Source organism: Brassica napus, chromosome C6 (genome assembly GCF_020379485.1).
Source record: "Brassica napus cultivar Da-Ae chromosome C6, Da-Ae, whole genome shotgun sequence".
NCBI classification, from domain to species: domain Eukaryota; kingdom Viridiplantae; phylum Streptophyta; class Magnoliopsida; order Brassicales; family Brassicaceae; genus Brassica; species Brassica napus.
This window is the reverse complement of record NC_063449.1, coordinates 21,955,248-21,971,009: the sequence shown is the minus strand read 5'-3', so window position 1 is coordinate 21,971,009 and position 15,762 is coordinate 21,955,248. Positions and strand designations below refer to the sequence as shown.

The 15,762-nt window shown below is 38.5% G+C and overlaps 2 protein-coding genes across 4 annotated transcripts; both read left to right on the top strand.

The window, feature by feature from the left end:
- Nucleotides 1-44: 44 nt before the first annotated feature.
- LOC106405226 (WAT1-related protein At5g40240-like) lies at nucleotides 45-1,787 on the top strand. 2 transcript variants are annotated; one of them, XM_022705315.2, is made up of 7 exons: nucleotides 45-292; nucleotides 387-443; nucleotides 523-636; nucleotides 717-957; nucleotides 1,044-1,202; nucleotides 1,276-1,427; nucleotides 1,521-1,787. In XM_022705315.2, the coding sequence occupies exons 1-7, from the start codon at nucleotides 84-86 to the stop codon at nucleotides 1,672-1,674; spliced, it is 1,086 nt and encodes a 361-aa protein (XP_022561036.1). In that variant the 5' UTR covers nucleotides 45-83; the 3' UTR covers nucleotides 1,675-1,787. The 2 variants fall into 2 exon arrangements, with proteins under 2 accessions (XP_022561036.1, XP_013701259.1); XM_013845805.3 differs by having other exon boundaries at nucleotides 48-292; nucleotides 378-443.
- Nucleotides 1,788-1,990: 203 nt separating this feature from the next.
- Nucleotides 1,991-3,862, top strand: LOC106404891 (WAT1-related protein At5g40240-like). Of its 2 annotated transcripts, none has more exons than XM_013845539.3 (7): nucleotides 1,991-2,277; nucleotides 2,349-2,414; nucleotides 2,493-2,606; nucleotides 2,757-3,012; nucleotides 3,114-3,272; nucleotides 3,348-3,499; nucleotides 3,621-3,862. In XM_013845539.3, the coding sequence occupies exons 1-7, from the start codon at nucleotides 2,063-2,065 to the stop codon at nucleotides 3,775-3,777; spliced, it is 1,119 nt and encodes a 372-aa protein (XP_013700993.1). In that variant the 5' UTR covers nucleotides 1,991-2,062; the 3' UTR covers nucleotides 3,778-3,862. The 2 variants fall into 2 exon arrangements, with proteins under 2 accessions (XP_013700993.1, XP_013700994.1); XM_013845540.2 differs by having other exon boundaries at nucleotides 2,035-2,277; nucleotides 2,506-2,606.
- The last annotated feature ends 11,900 nt before the right edge of the window (nucleotides 3,863-15,762 follow it).

The window sequence follows — 15,762 nt, the reverse complement described above, 5'->3', positions numbered from 1 at the left end:
GGAACTGATCAACCAACTACAGGATTGCTTCTCAACGTTATTATAGCTAAGAGAGAATTTATTTTTCTGAGAACCTATCTATCATGAGAGGAGAAGAGACAGAGGCGTGGATGTACTTTAGAAGAGATGTTGTGCCGTTTGCTGCCATGTTTGCAGTGGAGTGTGCCACGGTTGGGTCAAGCACACTGTACAAGGCTGCTACCTTAAGAGGATTGAACTTCTATGTCTTTATCTTCTACACTTATGTTATTTCAACACTAATACTTTTTCCACTTTCCATCATCTTTGGAAGGTATTGATCTTTGCTTGTCCACTCTTTGATGATCTGTATAAGTTTTTTTTATCAAGAAAATGAACTCGTTTCTACATATATGAAGGTCAAGAAGATTGCCTTCAGTCAAGTCTCCTCTCTTCTTCAAGATTCTCTTACTTGGGCTTGTCGGGTAATAATAATATATATGGTCATGTTTCTAGATTTTAGGGGAATTTTCTTGTTTTAGTTTCCTAATCTGGAAGGATCAGTTTCATGGCAGTGATAGCTGGTTGTAAAGGAATAGAATATAGTTCTCCTACTGTTTCCTCTGCTATCAGCAACCTCACACCAGCTTTTACCTTCACCCTTGCCGTTATCTTCAGGTTACACCTCCTCCTCTTTCTTTATGGTAGGCTATTTTTGTAATTCTAACTGGTTCTGGTTCCTTGGGTGGTTCTTAAAGGATGGAAAATGTAAGGTTAAGGAGTTCGGCGACTCAGGCTAAAATCATCGGTGCAATAGTATCTATATCTGGTGCTTTGGTTGTTGTGCTCTATAAAGGCCCCACACTCTTCGCTGCTGCATCTGTTTCACCTACCATTTCACTTCACCAGCACTTGAGTTCATCAGAGTCAAGCTGGATAATCGGTGGCCTTTTGATTACTTTACATTACTTTCTTACATCAGTCTGGTATATTCTTCAGGTACAAACACTTGAAAAGTTGGTTAAAATATTTTTAGGTTGCACATTAAAATCTTGCTAAACTCGGTAGCTGTGTATATGTTTCAGACTCGAATCATGGAGATATACCCTGAAGAAATAACTGTTGTCTTCTTATACAATCTATGCGTAACACTAATCTCAGCACCAGTATGTTTACTGGGGGAAAGGAACTTCACTTCTTGGATTCTTAAACCGGATATTTCTCTCGCTGCAATAATGTACTCGGTGAGAATCAGTTCTTACAATCTGATTTCATGCAATATAACCGGTAAGCTCAGAAAGTAACACTTTGTTTCAGGGAGTTTTCGTTTCGGTATTTAGTGGGCTTACCCACACATGGGGTCTGCATCTGAAGGGTCCAGTATACATATCCTTGTTCAGGCCATTGTCTATTGTTATTGTAGTAGCCATGGGTGCTATATTCCTTGGCGACGCACTTCACCTCGGGAGGTATTATTATCTTTCATCATCTTCTTCTTCTGTAAAACTTGGCCTCCACGTTTTAGAGAGTAATTATAATAACGAATATGTGTTTGCGTGCAGTGTGATTGGATCAGTGATATTGTGCATTGGATTCTACACGTTGATTTGGGGAAAAGCAAGAGAGGATACAGCCAAAAATGTAGCTGGCTCTGAGCATTATTCACCTTTGCTGCTTACACACATTATAGAAGATGAAGCCTTGCCATTAAGATAGATTGATGCAAGTAAATATTATGCATTGTAAATAATGACAATTGGAGGTCCCAAAAACAATACAACTCTGAAAATTACACCCAAAAAAATACAACTCTGAAAATATTAAAGTTACCAACCATAGCAAATAGAAATTCAACTTTATAATATTAAAATTACAATTTACAACACAAAAGTGGTTTGATTTGATTTCGTTTGGTTTCTGGGTACTTTCATCATTTTGTAACGCTTCTTTACAACCAACTGTCAGCTAAAAAGAGCATGTTTCTGCCAAGTGTCTTGGTTAATATGACCATATAAATACTTAACCCACCGACACCATTACTGCAACTTAACTCATTCTGAGATCAATCTTCTAAGCCACTGATCATATCAATATCATATATATCATGAGAGGAGCTGGAGAAGAGACAGTGGCGTGGAGGTACTTAAGCAGAGATGTTGTCCCGTTTGCTGCGATGTTTACGGCGGAGTGTGCCATTGTTGGGTCCAACACTCTGTTCAAGGCTGCCACTTTGAGAGGATTGAGCTTCTATGTCTTTGTCTTTTACTCTTATCTTGTTTCAACACTTCTTCTTCTTCCATTATGCTTCATCTTTGGAAGGTACTTGATCTCTTCATCAACTATTTTCCCAGTATAAACTTTTCAAGAATATGAACTTCTTTTGCATGCAGGTCAAAAAGATTGCCTCAATCCAAGTCTCCTCTCTTCTTCAAGATCTTATTAGTTGGGCTTCTCGGGTAATATATAGTATACTACTGCTTATAGATTAGTGTTGAATTTTCGGTTGTTTTGCTTTCTTAACTTGAGGGGAACAGTTTCATATCGCAGATAGCTGGCTGTAAAGGAATAGAATATAGCTCTCCTACTCTTTCTTCTGCTATCAGCAACCTCACACCAGCTTTCACATTCACCCTTGCTGTTATCTTCAGGTTCTACCTCCTTTTCTTTGGCTTTTTTTTTTTTTTTGTGTGGAATGTTTGAGATTTTCTTCCGAGGTCTGATCGTTACAAACTTGCAATCAATCTTATTACCTTGCATGTCACGCTAACTGGTTCTACTTCCTTGGGTGACTTTTTAAGGATGGAACAAGTGAGGTTAAGGAGCTCTGGGACTCAGGCTAAGATCATTGGTGCAGTAATATCTATATCTGGTGCTCTGGTTATTGTGCTCTATAAAGGCCCAAAGGTTCTTCCTGCTGCGTCTTTTACATCTTCATCACCTCCTACCATTTCACTTCACCAGCAGCAGATGACTTCATTCGAGTCAAGCTGGATTATCGGAGGCCTTTTGCTTGCTTCACAGTATTTTCTTATATCATTTATGTATATTCTTCAGGTACAAGTACTTGAAAGTTTCATTAAAAAACTTTGGGTTGGTAAAAAAAACTTTGGGTTGTTCTTGGAGCATTCTTGCTAAGTAGCTGTATATTGTCTTAGACGATGATCATGGAGGCATACCCTGAAGAAATAAGAGTAGTCTTCTTCTACAACTTAATTGCAACGCTAATCTCAGCACCAGTGTGTTTTTTTGCGGAAACCAACTTGACTTCTTGGGTGCTTAAACCAGATATTTCCCTCGCTGCAATCATATACTCAGTAAGCATCAAATCTTATAATATGCGTCCATTACTGACCATGTTTTAAGCTCATAAACTAAAAATTTTGTTTCAGGGAGTCTTTGTTTCATTGTTCACCGCACTTACCCACACATGGGGTCTGCATCTGAAGGGTCCGGTCTATGTATCTTTGTTTAGACCATTGTCTATTGCTATTGCAGTTTCCATGGGTGCTATATTCCTAGGCACTGCACTTCACCTTGGGAGGTACCATATCTTTCATATTCTTCATTTCTAGCATGTTATGAAGATGTTATCCATGTTAAAATAAGCTTATTGATTAAGTAATATACCTGATTATATTTTACCATTCATGTGGTTTGTGTAGTGTGATTGGATCAGTGATTTTGAGCTTTGGATTCTACACTGTGATTTGGGGCAAAACAAGAGAGAATTCAACCAAAGCTGTTGCTGGCTGTGAGCATTCACCTTTGCTGCTTACACACGTCGTTGAAGACGAACACTTGTTAGTAAGATATGATTGATGCAAGTGATAATCCTTATTTTATTAATTTGTAAAAGGAGAAAACGGTCAATAAATAAAAGACGCACCAAAAGCTTTCAGTGATCTAAAAATCATATAAACTAGAGGCGGAGAAAAATATAAACTAGGGACTATAAATCAGGGACGTATCCAGGCCGAATATTATTTTATTGTTGTCAATTATGATTTTTTTGGATGATGCAATTATATGGTCGTCTTTGTTTGTTAAGAAAATTATTTGGTATTTTTATTATACTATGTAGTAATAAGTGATAGGTTAATATATTTTGTTTGTTTTTTCAATACGGTAATATAAAACATATTGAATTTCAATAACTTTACATTTAGGTATTTGTTGATTCTAAGATTAATGGTTTCAAAGTTAAAATTGTATTTTTTTTCTTCAAACTTTTGAACATTATTCTTTTAAGATGTTTTTTTTTGTCACCTCTCCATATTTTGACCTTAACTTGTCACCATATATGTATTTCGTTTATCCTTTTTGGTGTGGTGTGCTTCTCTCATGAATGATTGTTATGTTTTGAAATAAAGTTCTTCTTCGCCTTCCACTCTTGTGAAATTATCTGATATTTGTTATAGACCAGGTTTATGAGTTCTCACGCCTTTCCGGTCAATATTGACTACTTCTTTTTTCTTTAGATTTTGGCTGATGTTAGAGACCGCATTTCCTTGGGTTGGGTCAGCGATTAGGCGTCCTTGATAATGTCTTTCTTGTCGTTGGCTTCCGTCAATAGTTCTGCTCGTCTTGGTTTTCAAGATATGATTTTTGGTGATCTGATTTATATGCTCAACGGTTCGCTGATTTTATTTTGTCTCCCCCCTCATCTCTCTATTCTCTCATCTCGTTGCAGTTTTCATTGCTGCTCGCGTCTCTGGTGGCTCTCGTTTTTGCCATGTTTACCACTCTACGTTTGGATAGTGTTTTCCTTTTTGTATGCTCAGTGGGCTTGGAAGGTTGTTTCTGGTCTCAAGCATTGGTTTTGGTTTCTCGGTGGTTGGCTTCCTTTCTCACTCCCTCGGGTTGTTTCTCTTTTTCCGTTACTTCGCTTGGTATAAGTGTACGGAGTTAGTCTCTTGGAACTTTGGTCTCTTTTATCCAGAGCTTTGTGGTTTTTCGCTGGCATGGGCGCCTTGTCTGTGCTTGTTTAGTTTGTGGTTATCACCTCTTAGTTGGTGATCGGGCTTTTGCTGTTTTGTGTTGACTTTTGCCTTCTGGTGATTATTCTTCCTCTGGCCTGCTTTCTTGGTTCTTTGCATTGATGCTTGATCGCACACATTTGTGTTCGGGGGATTGCTTTGTCTCAAATTTTATATTTCTACCTTTTTTGACCTCTACTTATTCTGGCCAAGACACTCTATAGTAATGTGAGGTAAGTTAGTTTTCGTTCTTAATCTCATTTCAGTTCTGGACCTTTATTGAGTTAGTGTTACTATGACAGTTTGCCTTTTTTCGTGATTATGTAGGTTTTAGGTTTAGATCATGTGTTGTACTCTAGTTTCTTCTTGTTAGTTCGGTTACTTTATGATTTTAATAGTAAAATAAATATATAATTCATAAATGAAATAACAGAAAATAGTAAAAAATAATAAAATACTCCCTCCGTTTCAGAATGATCTATGTTTTAGAGTTTTCACACTTATTAAGAAAACACGTAAAATCTTGATAATAAATGTATTACTTTCCGTGTTTAGCTATTTCCTATGACTTTTAACGAATCAAAATTCAGTAAACACAATTAATGTTTTTGAAGTTTACAATTTGACACTATTACATACATTAAAAATATAAAATATTGATCTTATAGAAACAAAATATTTTTCTAAAACATGGATCATTTAGAAACAGAAGGAGTAGTAATTTTGTGTTATTTTTAGTTATGAATAAATTAAATATTTAAAATATATTTATATTATTGTTATTAATTTTGAATTTTATTGACCAATATAATAGATTATCAAACTTCATATAACAATGCTTAGTGCGAGACGATTATTTAACTAAAATTCTCTGAAATTATATAAGATTCAGAAATGTTGCCTTCTTTTGTCCTTTTGTTATTTGTTTATTTATCATAAATTTAAGTTTTTTTTGTATTATTAAAGTTCCATGTAATTTTTTAATTTATAAAACATTTTAATTTTCCGAAAAAATAAATGAGGACACATGGTATAAACTCCCTGCGACTTGTCAGAAGAAAGAAAAATGTTAACATTATATATATAGATTTGTGTTGACTGAATAAATTTGATTAACTTTTTCTTACGTCGTTTGGTTAACATTTTAATTTTAGTTAATACTTTTAAGTTTACTGAATATGAATTTTTTATCAAAACAATGTCATTTTAAATATTAAAAAAACAAAAAAATTAAATCTAACAATTAATAGATGTACGCATGTCAGACGATGAGAATATCTAATTTCCACGTAGAGAAACCGGATTTACCCAATATCGCTAAGTCAGCCTACATATAATTAATCAGGTTTTCGGATTCATATTTACCCAATGCTGGTGAGTAAGCGTCCAGATAATTAATTGTGTATTCGGATTCAGATATTCCCAGATTATTTTTTAAAAAGTTGTTAGTAATTTTCACCAAATAATCACTTATTTTTAACTAGAATAAACGACAGCTACGCAAAAAACCATTTAAGAAAAATTGTCATAGATGCCATGCCATCTCCACAATTGACATAGTTTTGTTTTTTACATAGTATGGTATTTGTTGTAAAAAAACAGCTATGACTAGTGATCAAAGAATGAAGAGAAACAATGCATTTAATATGTGACAATTCCACCAAGATCTTTTCATTAGTTAGGGAAGAATCCACAAGAATTGGATTCCATAATATTCTTAAAAAAATTTACCATGTATAAAAAATAAATTTTCTTTTCCATGCCTTCTCATTTCTTTTATTGTAGAGAAATAAAGAAAAAAATTGTTCCTCAATAAATTGATATGGAATAACCATTTCTCATCATTCCCATAATTTTATTTCCGTTCATTCTTTTCATATTATTTCTTAGTGTTCCTACGATGATTACCAGTTAGACCCATAGTATAGTATCTCACTATACACATTGTCAATCTGACATTTTTTAAATGCCTTAGGCAAAATTTTAACAACACAATGTTTATGTTTTTAGTCTAACCATATATTTTTGTAATTATAAGTTACATTAAATCACTATGGTGAATCTTATTAACCCGACCATACTTAGAATGTGGATCTTTGTTAAAGGCATTTGAATATTTGAAAAGAGGGTATATCGATGGACTGCATTTTCTATTAAGGATTAGTCTGACCATTTCCATAGATTCGAAATACCCTAAATTAATAAAATGAACTTATAATACGTTTCTGGTAAATAATATGTTCTTAAGTGAAATTTAATATTGACTAAATTCACATCTAAGCAGATTTGGTCAACTAAAGTTTTTATGTAGTTAGCTCTATAAAATATGTCTTTTGTAAAAATACGGAAACATTTTGCACAATATTTTATTAACAGTTTTCTCAAAAACATTGGGCACAATACCCATTCTAAATACTGTGTTCGTTGGGCCTGTTCCTAAGAGCATCTCCATCCCCATTCTATAATTTACTCCAAAAGTAGAGTGGGAAATGGAGTATGAATAAAAAATAAACGATTACTCCATAAATGGAGTGATATTTTTTTTTTTTTTTATATTCCATTTCCATTTGACTTAGGGGTGCTCAAGAAATAGAAAAAGTGGTTTGGACCTCGTAATACCGAATATACCAAATGGATTTTAATTTTAAAAACATGTTGTATATGGATATGGTTTGGTATATAAACCTATCAAACCGAATAAACCAAATAAACCGACTAACGAAAATATAGTAGTATAACTATATGTAAATTCTATAATATAATTAATAATATATACATAATTGTTTATTGATATGATCTTTATACTTAAAAATGTTGCTTTTAGTAATTTAATATTTTATTTTAAGTTAAAATTTATTTTTCATTTTTATCAAATTAAGCAAAACATATTTTTTACTTTTTCGTTGACAGGTATGTGTACTAATATTTGGTTATTTAATAATATAATGGATTACTAATTATTTTTTATTATATAAATACTATTATTATTATTATTATCATCAGTTTAATATGTTTACTAATTATTTTAAATAGTAAAAGAAAATATAGTATATTTAAAAACCAAAATATCTTCATGTTTTATTCAAGCTGATATCTAATTATATGAAGTAAGATTTACAAAAGACTATAAAAGATAAATATATTTATGGTTTTTTTGATATAAAACCGAATAAATCGAAAACCAACGGTGTATAAACCGAATAAACCAAAGTAAATATGGTTTTAATATGGTAGATATTTTTTATAAACTGAAATACTAAAAAACCGAAAAAAAACCAAACCAAAATCTGGATTGAACACCCCCTACTTTGACCCATCAATAATATTAAAGATGAAAAAAAAAATACCAACTCTAAATTATGTGATAATTTCCATCTGTGGAATTGGGGAAACTCTTCTATATGATGATCGGGTTGGTAACAGAGTTCCATTGACAGAGTTGACCATTCTGATGATTGGTTGGTAATAAAAGAATTCTTGGGTCACGTTAGAAATGTGCTAGCTGTATATAAAATATTTACCATTTCATAATCGTGGTGGAGTTCATGCCAAGCAACATGCTTGCTTCTAATAAAATAATTTCAGAGTCTCCTCTGAGAATCTGGATATCAACCTATCATGAGAGAAGCAAGAGAAGAGACTGTGGTGTGGAGGTACTTTAATCGAGATGTTGTGCCGTTTGCTGCAATGTTTGTGGTCGAGTGTATCACAGTTGGATCTAACACACTTTTCAAGGATGCAACCTTAAGAGGATTGAGCTTCTATGTCTTTGTCTTCTACTCTTATGTTGTGTCAACGCTTCTCCTTCTTCCACTTTCCCTCATCTTTGGAAGGTACTTGATTTTCCTCATCTACTCTTTGCCACAGTTATAAACTTTTCAAGAATTTGAACTTATTTTGCATATGCAGATCAAGAAGATTGCCTTCAGCAAATTCTCCTCCCTTCCTCAAGCTTTTCTTACTTGGTCTTCTCGGGTACTACTGGGTCGTTCTTGATCTTGACACATAAGCTCTTGCTAATTTGGTAGTCTTTTTTATATGGTCTCAGACGCTTATCATGGAAGCATACCCTGAAGAAATAAGAGTAGTCTTCTTGTACAACTTATTTGCAATGCTAATCTCAGCACCAGTGTGTTTCTTTGCGGAAAGAAACTTGACTTCTTGGGTGCTTAAACCGGATATTTCCCTCGCTGCAATCATATGCTCGGTGAGTATCAAATCTTATAATCTGCTTCCGTTACTGACCATGTTATATATATACGCTCAGACATTAAAACCTTTTGTTTCAGGGAGTCTTTGTTTCATTGTTCGGCGCGCGCAGTTACCCACACATGGGGTCTACATATGAAGGGTCCGGTCTACGTATCTTTTTTTAGGCCATTGTCTATTGGGATTGCAGTTGCCATGGATCCAACATAGTCACAAAAATCTGAATGGATCATCTAAATAGATCATACAAACGAATCATCTAGATGGAGATGACAAATGGTGAAACAAACAGCCCCCAAGTAGTTCAAAAAAAAAAAAAAGTTTAGACGTGGTACCAGTCAATGGCAGAAAATTCAGATAACTTCTCAAGTTATTGACAATAAAATTAGAAAATAACATTATTATAACGTACTAGTACAAAGACAAACTTGTGGTTGGCTACAGGTAATGTTGTTATCGAGTAAGTCGCTCTAACTGGAGGCCTTTTGCTTGCTTCACAGTATTTTCTTATATCAGTCTGGTTATATTATTCAGGTACAAATACTTGAAATTTCATTTAAAAACTGTATATTTGGTGACACATAAGTAAATTCCGTACTAAATTGGTCTCTGACTCGGGTCATGGAGGCACCCTGAAGAAATAACCGTTTTCTTCTTCTACAATTTATTTGCAACGCAAATCTGTTATTTATGAGGAATGGCACCCATCTATCATCTATCAGTACTTGAGGAGGGCTCGCAAGTGTTAGGAGGCCTTGAAGACTAATAAAGTAAAAGCCCAAAGAGTAGAGAACTTGGCGGGCAAGTAGTACGGTAAGAAGTAATGAGGTGGCATTAGGATAAGGAGACCGACGCATATGGGGTGTTGGATCGGATGCTTTAGTAACAATTGAGGAATATCTCCTTATATTGTCACAAGAGTTTGTCTAGTAGAGTATCAAGTGGTTTGATCATCAGGTTCATGTAAAGAGAGTGACTCATGTGTCCTTTCTAGAGTTTGTCTTTTGATCAATAAAACCTTGAGTATTTTCTTAATCTGAGTTATTTACAAAGATAAAGAGAGTAGTCGTAACAAACATGGTATCAGAGCGTTTTCCGATCCTGAGAACTATGCCGCCGAAGAAAGTAGATTTGGAGCAGACTCTCAAGCAACTGCAGATAGGAATGTCAAACAGGTTGATCCGACCCATCCCGTCCCGTACCGCAGCGGGCTCGTCTTCGAGCGGGTCACGGCGGGTCAGGCCCGCGCGGGCTGTGGTCCTCAAAATGGCTGACCAAACCCGTACCGCAAAACATGTAGGCCTTTGCGGATCGGCCCGCGGGACATATAATTACAAACGGACATATGGCTCCTGAACGGTTCAAGACATGATTCATGACGCTTTATCAGTTTCATGACGCATCAGTAAGTGAGTTTAATCGAGGATTGGACTGGATAAAGCAATACACTTGTTAGTTGAAGATTTTAATTGGATCAAAACACTAGTTTATTTACTTTTGTTAGACTATAAACATTTTAAAAATAAATAATACTTTAGTTGCTGAATCCAAATATTATAACTCATAAGTTCATAACAAATGCTTTAGTTTTCTGAATCCAAAATTAAACAAAACCAATACCAAATCAAATATGCTAATCCCTAAAATAAATAAAAAAAAAACACCAATCACACTTCTTGTTCTTCATCTTTATCACCAACAAGCGACAAAAAGATGGAGATTTATCTTCTTCACCATCAACTTCATCTTCTGCGAATAAGAATAATAGAAGCCAGTTAAAGATATATGAAACCTAAAACTCCAAAATGTATGATAATGTGAACAAATACATATAGGCAAAACTATGAAGAACCGGGAACTATATCTTCTTCTTCGGTGGAAAGAGAGTTTTCAAATTTCTTATGATGACTCGAAGAAGCTTCACCGGTGCAGATCGAAGGCGCTTGGGACACCGGAAGCATCATCGACCCTGAAACCACCGTCACCGGAGCTACATAACGTCGAATCGCCCTCTCTCTCTCTCTCTCTCTCTCTCTCTCTCTCTCTGTTTTAGGTGAAAGAAGAAATGGGGACTTAGGGTTGCGGGTCTTCAAAATCCCGCAGGTTGACATGTAGTCCATCCCGCTGATGTTAGGAGTTATCAAGCTCCTAAGACAAATGTTGTAGTATAGTGATTGTCGAACCAGTTCTGAGGGATATCAAAGCACTGAGAATGCAAGTACTCACTTAATCTAAGTGCAACCAATGATTTAGATGCGTTTTAAACTACTACTAATACTAGAAAGCAATAACAAAATGATACTTTCTTGACTAAGGGAAAAGAGAACTCATGGGCATAGGGATTAGACCTTGGGTGATCAAGTATCGAACTGAGGATGGCAAATGATCAATCAAACTATCAACCTTAAGCCTAGACACAATTCTAAGCAAGCTCTATGTCTAGATAAATGCTCATTTGCTAACATATCTCAAACATCAAATGTCTTTGGTTGAATAATATGAAAGCAATCATTACTAACAAGTCTATTAGCTATCTTAGCACATTTAACAACAAATGTCTTTGGCAAAGTATACTAAAAGCCTAGGAGAGTTGTCTCAGGCATTTCATCAAACACCTTTCGGGTGGGAAATGCCTATTGATCAACTTTTGAGTGGCCAACTCAGAAGATGCATTAGGAATACTCTACTAGCAAGGAACAAGAATGATCTACACTGAAACATCCTAGAACTAACCTAATCACCCTTAATCTCCCTAACCCATGAATTCAAAAGGTGATTACTCACTAATCTCCATGATTCCTCTTAAACCCATATTGGATTTCAGATTAATCATGTAGAGAAATAGATAAGAAATCAACAATAACACAAGAACATAACAATCAAAATCCAAAAGATGAACTTCTCATGAGAGTTTTTGTGTATTTCTCAATAGATCCAAAGATAATCTGCCTGCCGGCTACCAAAAATGTTTAAGTCATAGGTTTTAGAAATGTAAAACGTGCATAATAAAATGACCAAAAGGGCCTTAAGTAAAATAGAAATCGACCCAACAATAGACGCGGAGTGACCTCGGCATGTCGCTCCGGCCTTCGGGAGCGACCTCAGTGGGTCGCTCTGAGAAGTCGCTCCGGGCTTCGCTTCGTGTCGTCTCGCCATAGAGACGCGAGCGACCTCGGGGTGTCGCTTTGGGAGGTCGCTCTGAGAGGGGTGTGAGATGCGAGCGACCTCGGTGCGTCGCTCTGGGCAAGTCGCTCTGGTCCTCCAACGAGATGAATATGGCGAGCGACTTCACGGGGTCGCTCCAGCTAGGTCGCTCTGAGAGGTGCTTTGGAGCGACCTCATGACGTCGCTGCGGAACCTCGCTCCCATCCTCTGCTCGTCCAATGATCACCTATTTCACCTCCTTTGAGCTCCAAATGCATCCAAATGTCCCCAAGAACTCCATGTGGCACTCCAACACCTGATAAAGACTCATGTATGCAAAATGTAACCTAAACATGGCTAAATCCTAGTCTATATGATCAAAATGCACATGGACGAATGGATAAGATAATGGAAATATGCAAGATATCACCCGCTTTTGACCCGTCCCGCTTTCGACCCGTCTCGCTTTTGATCCGTCCCGCTTTGAACCCGTCCCGGGAGGCCCGCAATTTTACGGGCTTACAAAATGGAGGCCCAATCCCGTCCCGCATCAAGCTTTTACGGGCCAGGCCCGCGGTCCAACTCCTTGATTGACATCCCTGACTGCAGATAGATCTGGGAAAACTGACATCACTGGTCGTGGAGCAACGACAAGAACAACATCAAGAGGGAGACCGTGTAGGGTTGTTGGAGAAGACGGTTGATGCGATCCAACAACAAATGGGAAAACTCAGCTTACTCGAGTGACTCGAGCAACGATTCCTGGAGGAAGATGAGGCCAAGAAACGCTTGCTCGAGATCGATAAAGGAAAGCAGCATGTTACCGCCGAGATCCTTTCAGTGGCCATGAAAGGCGGTGAGACCAGTGCGACGGGAGCGGTGAAGGAACCCACGCGCTACGTCCCACCGATGAGACAGAGGGAGAGTGGGTCAGAACGCAGCGGGTCTACGGCGAACTCGTCGGAGAGGTTGGAAGAAACACCGCCGGCGAAGCCTAAACCCCCGAAACGCAAACTGGAGCTTCCGGTTTTTGACGGAAAAAACACGAAAAGCTGGGTGTTGTGGGTCGAGCAGTACTTTGAGGTCGGCGACTACACAGAGGAGGAACAACTCTGTTCCTTACGTATGTGTTTCGACGGCGAAGCTCTGCTTTGGTACCGTTGGGAACGAGATCAGAACCCTTTCCTTAACTGGAACCAACTCAAACACCGGTTACTCGAGCAATACGCAGAGACCCACGACGCCACCGCTGGTGAAAGGCTGTTGTCGCTTAAACAGGAGGGAACGGTACGAGAGTATTGTCGGGAGTTCATCGCTTTTGCGCAAAACGCCGTCGGTATACTGGAGAACATTCTAGAGATGGTCTTCATGAATGGGTTGAAACCCAGAATCCGAGCCGGCATTAAAACGACAGTCCGGAGACAAGTCCGAAGTCGGAGAGTGGAGGGTCACGGGACAAATCCAGTAAGGCTACAAGACCAACTCTCTCCACGGGCCGAACCCCGTTCTCTAAGCCCAATATCTCGAAGAACGGCCAAAGCCCAGGAAATACCTCCACCACAACTAGGGCACAAGGAAATCGACCCCAATTCGCGCACAACCGTCTGAAGCCTCCATTCCCTCGCCTTACGCTGGCTGAGGTAGCGAAATGGCAAGCGGAGGGACTCTGTTACAAGTCCGACGAAAAATAGGATCGCAACCACGTGTGCGTGAAGAAGGAGTTGACGGTCCTAGTGGTTCACGACGATGGCCGAGAGGAAGAGCTGACGAAGGAATACGGAGATGGGGAGGAGGAAGACACCGCCGAGGTCGCAGAAATCTCAATGAACTCGGTGGTCGGCTTGTCGTCTCCACGAACGATGAAGCTCAAAGGGAGAATGGGAAAAGAGGAAGTGGTGATCCTCATCGACTCTGGGGCTTCTCATAACTTTGTCTCTAAGAAATTGATGAGAAAGATGGGAGTGTCTCTGACAGAAACGGCCAGCTATGGAGTATTAGTGGCAGGCGGAGTGCGAGTCAGAGGAAAAGGAGTCGTCGAAGGGATCGATCTTCAAGTCCAGGGCTGTACAATCAAGACCAGCTATTTACCTCTAGAACTGTGGATCGCAGACGTCATATTAGGAGTTCAGTGGTTGGATACTTTGGGCGAGACTCGCTTCAATTGGAAGCAGCAGTGGATGAAGTTGAAGGTGGAAGGAAAATTGATCAAACTCGTTGGAGATCTAAGCCTCATTGAAAGCAATCTGGAGGGCAATGGAACAGGAGGGAGAAGGAATGCTGGTGGAGTATGGAGGATTACAAGTTGAGGATGATGACACCACAGTGGGGTTTCCAGAAGAGTGGAGTGCCTTGCTGGATTCTTATGTTCAAGTCTTCAGTGAGCCAACTTGATTACCACCAACGAGGGGAAAGGTACACGCCATTACACTCAAGGAGGGAGCGAATCCGGTAAGCGTGCGACCATTCCGATATCCCCAAGCTCAGAAATCAGAGATAGAGAAACAGATTGGGGCAATGATGGCTGCAAGGATTATACAGAAGAGTAGTAGTCCCTTCTCAAGCCCCGTCTTGCTAGTAAAGAAGAAGGATGGGAGTTGGAGGTTTTGCATAGACTACCGAGCTCTGAATCAAGTAACCGTGGCAGATAAGTACCCCATTCCGATGATAGATCAACTCCTCGACGAGCTGCACGGAGCAAAGGTGTTCTCCAAGTTGGATTTGAGAGCAGGGTATCACCAAATTCGAGTGAAGGCAGAAGACGTGCCCAAGACTGCTTTCAGAACGCACGACGGTCACTACGATTCCTCGTGATGCCGTTCGGCCTCTCCAACACACCGGCGACATTTCAGTCCCTAATGAACAATGTCTTCAGGCCGTACCTGCGGAGGTTCGTGTTAGTCTTCTTCAACGACATTCTCATCTACAGTAAGTCCAGGGAAGAACACGAGAAGAACCTGGAGATTGTGTTGGGATCATTGGCTCAACATCAGCTATACGCGAACTTGAAGAAGTGCTGTTTTGGTACATCCAGAGTGGAGTACTTAGGCCACATTATCTCAGCAGGGGGAGTATCAGCTGATAGAGAGAAGATTAAAGCAATGGAGGATTGGCCACAACCGAAGAATGTCAAAGAGCTGAGAGGGTTCTTGGGACTAACGGGCTATTACCGTAAATTCGTAAAAAATTACGGGGACACAGCAAGACCGTTGACCAGTATGCTCAAGAAAGAACAGTTCAAATGGGGAGTGGAGCCAGGGAAGGCATTTGAGGAGCTTAAAGGAGCAATGTCTTCAGTACCGGTTCTAGCGATGCCATACTTTGATGCGCAGTTCGTAATCGAATCAGACGCATCTGGAATTGGGTTAGGGGTGGTGCTAATGCAATATCAGAGGCCTATCGCCTTCTTCAGTCAAGCACTATCCGACAGACAAAGACTCAAATCAGTGTACGAGAGAGAGCTCATGGCCATTGTCTT